Consider the following 6000-nt stretch of genomic DNA (forward strand, 5'->3'; position numbering starts at 1 on the left):
CGTGTGTTTGTGTATGTCTAACCAGCCTTGTGGCTCTGAGGGTCAGTGTGGTCAGCTTGCTGCCCTGCCGTGGTGGCCTCAGCCTGGGAGGGCGGACTACTTTAGCCCCAGGCTTCTCCGGGCCTTTTCCCTGGCTCCATCTCTACTGACAGGTGGCTGTGGCCCCCTGTGCCCTCCACAGGAACAGCTGCCTGCTCTCCATAGGCTCCAGTCACATTGGGATTGTGCCTGGGCTTTGAGAAGTGCCTCCCAGGCAAGGAACAAAGAGAGAAGGTTGAGTGAGGAGAAGCCTAGTTGAGGAAAGGGACTTGACGTTGGTGGTATTAAACACGCTACCAGAATGTTAATATCCTTGTATTTCAAACGTACTGTCGTCGTTTCCTCAAAACGAGAGAACACAAAGTAACACAACATTATTGACAACTATTGTTCATCCTCAAGACTTCCTGTCTGCTGTGGTATAAACGTCCCCTTTCCCTCTCTTTGCTCTGTGAATGACTACTCAAGACTTCCTGTCTGCTGTGGTATAAACCTCCCCTTTCCCTCTCTTTGCTCTGTGAATGACTACTCAAGACTTCCTGTCTGCTGTGGTAGAAACCTCCCCTTTCCCTCTCTTTGCTGTGTGAATGACTACTCAAGACTTCCTGTCTGCTGTGGTATAAACGTCCCCTTTCCCTTTCTTTGCTCTGTGAATGACTACTCAAGACTTCCTGTCTGCTGTGGTAGAAACGTCCCCTTTCCCTCTCTTTGCTCTGTGAATGACTACTCAAGACTTCCTGTCTGCTGTGGTAGAAACGTCCCCTTTCCCTTTCTTTGCTCTGTGAATGACTACTCAAGACTTCCTGTCTGCTGTGGTAGAAACGTCCCCTTTCCCTCTCTTTGCTCTGTGAATGACTACTCAAGACTTCCTGTCTGCTGTGGTAGAAACGTCCCCTTTCCCTTTCTTTGCTCTGTGAATGACTACTCAAGGGTTTTGATCAGGGTAAGGGTTCAATTCGAATTGAAGGTAGTCAATTCAGGAAGTAATTTGATTTTATACTTCAAAAAATGAAAAAAAAAATGTTTTTGAAATAAACAGCTTTTACTTTTAAGTCTATTGAGAAGTCATTGAAAATAGATGGTCTTTTTAATATTATTTACTTCCTGAATTTACCTTTTCAATTGGAATTGACCCCATTCCTGGTTTTGATGACGAACCGTTACACGTTTTTAACTGCTGTGGTTTGAACTATTCCCTTCAGGAGTGGATCGCTTCAGTGATGACATTGAGGAGATGATCGGACAGAGACCAGGCCTGTACTGGAGACTGTGCTGGAAGTTTGTCAGCCCATGCTTCCTCCTGGTGAGTTCATAAAGAGAGAAACACCTGGGTCAAACATGTCAAATACCTTTAGTTTACCTGGTGCAATGGAACCAGTTGAATAGTCCATGCAGCTCTCAGTCATGCACACCAAGGTCTAGGCATTAACTACAGTTTGCTAGCTTCAGTAGAGGCTAGTCCGTAAGTGTCCTTATGACTTGAAACAGGAAAGTGTCCTAACCCCCAAAACCCTCTGTTTCTCCAGTTCATGGTGGTGGTGAGCTTCGCGACCTTTAACCCTCCGAACTACGGGACGTACACGTTTCCCATATGGGCCAACATGATTGGCTGGTGCTTGGCTATATCCTCCATGACCATGGTGCCTCTCTATGCTATCTACAAGATGTGCACCTTACCTGGGAAGTTCTGTGATGTAAGTCTGGTTTAAATAAGTCTGGTTTATATAAGTCTGGTTTATATAAGTCTGGTTTTTAACAGAGCCATAACAGAGCTATCTACAAGATGTGCACCTTACCTGGGAAGTTCTGTGATGTAAGTCTGGTTTAAATAAGTCTGGTTTATATAAGTATGGTTTTTAACAGAGCCATAACAGAGCCATCTACAAGATGTGCACCTTACCTGGGAAGTTCTGTGATGTAAGTCTGGTTGATATAAGTCTGGTTGATATAAGTCTGGTTTATATAAGTCTGGATTATATAAGTCTGTGGTTTAACAGAGCCATAACAGAGCCATCTACAAGATGTGCACCTTACCTGGAAAGTTCTGTGATGTAAATCTGGTTTATATAAGTCTGGTTTATATAAGTCTGGTTTATATAAGTCTGGTTTATATAAGTCCGGTTTAAAGTGGGAAGTCTGGTTTGTATTGATATATGCTACTATGGTGATTTAGCAGACACCTTTAACCAAAGTGATGCCCACTTTTATCCACATCAATGCACAGAAATGTCAACGCTGACAATGACACATCTATATTCGGTATGTGAGCAGTATGGTTGATGAGCTATAACATCACCAGCAAATATGAATATCCAGCTTGGTAATGCACAATGATTTGTATAAGGAAGACAAGTTAGTTTCTTTGGTAACTGATTCCCGTCCTGTCTTCCTGTAGAGACTGGCCTACGCCATAACGCCTGAGCACGAACACCACTTGGTGGATAACGGAGAAGTTAGGAGGTTTACGGTAAGCTGCTCTTCACTGTTTACTTGACGTTACTTATCCTCCCTACTTACCTTACCTTACCCTACGCTACCCTACCTTACCCTACCTTACCTTACCCTATGCTACCCTACCTTACCCTACCCTACCTTACCTTACCCTATGCTACCCTACCTTACCCTACCCTACCTTACCTTACCCTACCTTACCTTACCCTACCCTACCCTGCCTTACCCTACCTTACCTTACCCTACGCTACCCTACCTTACCCTACCTTACCTTACCCTACGCTACCCTACCTTACCCTACCTTACCCTACGCTACCCTACCTTACCCTACCTTACCCTACGCTACCCTACCTTACCCTACCTTACCTTACCCTACCTTACCCTACCTTACCTTACCCTACCTTACCTTACCTTACCCTACCTTACCTTACCTTACCCTACCTTACCTTACCCTACCTTACCTTACCTCACCCTACCTTACCTTACCTTACCCCACCTACCCAACCCTACTCTATCTTACCTTACCCTAACTTACCTTACCTTACCCTAAATTACCTTACCCTAACTTACCTTACCTTACCTTACCCTACCTTACCTTACCCTACCTTACCTTACCTTACCCTACCTTACCTTACCCTACCTTACCTTACCCTACCTTACCTTACCCTACCTTACCTTACCTTACCTTACCCTACCTTACCTTACCCTACCTTACCTTACCTTACCCTACCTTACCTTACCTTACCTTACCCTACCTTACCTTACCCTACCCTACCTTACCTTTCCCCACCTACCCTACTCTATCTTATTTTACCCTAACTTACCTTACCTTACCCTAACTTACCTTACCTTACCCTACCTTACCCTACCTTACCTTACCTTACCTTACCCTACCTTAACTTACCCTACCTTACCTTACCTTACCCTACCTTACCTTACCTTACCTTACCTTACCCTACCTTACCTTACCCTACCTTACCTTACCTCACCCTACCTTACCTTACCTTACCCCACCTACCCTACCCTACTCTATCTTACCTTACCCTAACTTACCTTACCTTACCCTAACTTACCTTACCTTACCCTAAATTACCTTACCTTACCCTAACTTACCTTACCTTACCTTACCCTACCTTACCCTACCCTACCTTACCTTACCTTACCCTACCTTACCTTACCTTACCCTACCTTACCTTACCCTACCCTACCTTACCTTACCCTACCTAACCTTACCTTACCCTACCTTACCTTACCCTACCTTACCTTACCCTACCCTACCTTACCTTACCTTACCCTACCTTACCTTACCTTACCCTACCTTACCTTACCCTACCCTACCTTACCTTACCCTACCTTACCTTACCTTACCCTACCTTACCCTACCTTACCTTACCCTACCCTACCTTACCTTACCTTACCCTACCTTACCTTACCTTACCCTACCTTACCTTACCCTACCTTACCTTACCTTACCCTACCCTACCTTACCTTACCTTACCCTACCTTACCTTACCTTACCCTACCTTACCTTACCCTACCTTACCTTACCTTACCCTACCTTACCTTACCCTACCCTACCTTACCTTACCTTACCTTACCCTACCTTACCTTACCCCACCTACCCTACTCTATCTTATCTTACCCTAACTTACCTTACCTTACCCTAACTTACCTTACCTTACCCTAAATTACCTTACCTTACCCTAACTTACCTTACCTTACCTTACCCTACCTTACCTTACCCTACCTTACCTTACCTTACCCTACCCTACCTTACCTTACCTTACCCTACCTTACCTTACCTTACCCTACCTTACCCTACCCTACCTTACCTTACCCTACCTTACCTTACCTTACCCTACCTTACCTTACCTTACCCTACCTTACCTTACCTTACCCTACCTTACCTTACCTTACCCTACCTTACCTTACCTTACCCTACCTTACCTTACCTTACCTTACCTTACCCTACCCTACCTTACCTTACCTTACCCTACCTTACCTTACCTTACCTTACCCTACCTTACCTTACCCTACCCTACCTTACCTTACCTTACCTTACCCTACCTTACCTTACCCCACCTACCCTACTCTATCTTATCTTACCCTAACTTACCTTACCTTACCCTAACTTACCTTACCCTACCTTACCCTACCTTATCTTACCTTACCTTACCCTACCTTACCTTACCCTACCTTACCTTACCTTACCCTACCTTACCTTACCTTACCCTACCTTAACTTACCCTACCTTACCTTACCTTACCCTACCTTACCTTACCTTACCCTACCTTACCTCACCTTACCTTACCCTACCCTACCTAAACCTACCTTACCCTACCTTAGTGTATTTATTGTCCTTTCCCATTGGTTTCCACAGCTCCAACACTGGATGGTGATCTGAGCCCAGGAAGAAGACAGAGGTCCGTTCACATGGAGGATGGATGGATAGAGAGAGGGAGGGAGTGATGGATAGAGAGAGGGAGGGAGTGATGGAGAGAGGGAGAGATGGATAGAGAGAGGGAGGGACGGATGGCTAGAAGGAGGCACAGCAGACATGTGAAGAGAGTATATACCGTAACAAGAGGAGAGAGAAGTGTTTGAAATGCCAACCAAGCTGTCAAATCGTAGTGGTCTTTAATTTCGTCAATGGACGTGTGGTTGTGTGCTGTGATCTAGATCAGGATGTTGGTGACGTTCGGTCAAAACATCACTAAATATCATTCTTAAACAATGACTGTTATGATTATGGATAATACACCAATATATTCATGTTTATTTTGTGAGCTGAGAAAAATCTGAGTGTTTGGTTTAGTGTAAAATCCTGATGAAATATTATATAATTATCTGTTGTAGAGGTAACTAAGAGAAAAAAAAGTATTTATTACAGAACCAATATGTCATAGCCAATAACACAATTACATTCCTGCATTTAACTGTGTCTGAAAGTGTACATGTTTTAAGTTAAGTTTGTTACAACACATAACACCTACATAGTAAGCTAGCTTTTTATATTTTACCAACAGTTTCCTTTGACACTTGAAAAATGTGTTGTCTGTTACTTCTCCTCTGAAAAATGTTTTCAAATGTACCGGGGGGTCCAAAATGATTGACACCCTTGATAAAGATGAGAAAAAAATAAATATTAAATAAATTATTAAAATACTGAGCTATATTGTATGCTAATTTGTATTATTATATTATTTTATATTTTATACTTTTTTCTCAAAAGGGTAGGGGTCAAAATACTTGGCACTCCTGTTTTCAATAGCTTTGTACTTGGGGGTTATCGTCTCGCTGGAAGATCTACTTGTGGCCAAATTTCAGCCTCCAGAGGCAACCAGGTTTTTTGGGTAAAATGTCCTGGTTCTGTGTAAAGTTTATGATGCTGTTGAACTTAACAAGGATCTGTTAAGGCTGTCGCTTTCCTCATCCTCAGATGAGGTGAGGAGAGAAGGATCTTCAGACCAAAATGCGGAGTCAGGGAAATAAGCCATCTTTATTTTAAAA

At 43.3% G+C, this 6000-nt stretch overlaps 1 protein-coding gene across 3 annotated transcripts in view; it reads left to right on the plus strand.

Moving 5' to 3' along the window:
- LOC129847698 (sodium-dependent dopamine transporter-like) overlaps positions 1-5660 on the plus strand; it is a 30388-nt gene extending 24728 nt beyond the window's left edge. For all 3 annotated transcript variants that reach the window (XM_055915452.1, XM_055915454.1, XM_055915453.1), the window contains 4 exons: positions 1242-1342; positions 1566-1733; positions 2435-2506; positions 4871-5660. In XM_055915452.1, coding sequence (XP_055771427.1) covers positions 1242-1342; positions 1566-1733; positions 2435-2506; positions 4871-4894 — 365 coding nt within the window. In that variant the 3' untranslated portion in view covers positions 4895-5660. The remainder of the gene's footprint in view (positions 1-1241; positions 1343-1565; positions 1734-2434; positions 2507-4870) is intronic.
- The last annotated feature ends 340 nt before the right edge of the window (positions 5661-6000 follow it).

Source organism: Salvelinus fontinalis, unplaced genomic scaffold (genome assembly GCF_029448725.1).
Source record: "Salvelinus fontinalis isolate EN_2023a unplaced genomic scaffold, ASM2944872v1 scaffold_0931, whole genome shotgun sequence".
Classification (NCBI taxonomy): Eukaryota; Metazoa; Chordata; class Actinopteri; order Salmoniformes; family Salmonidae; genus Salvelinus; species Salvelinus fontinalis.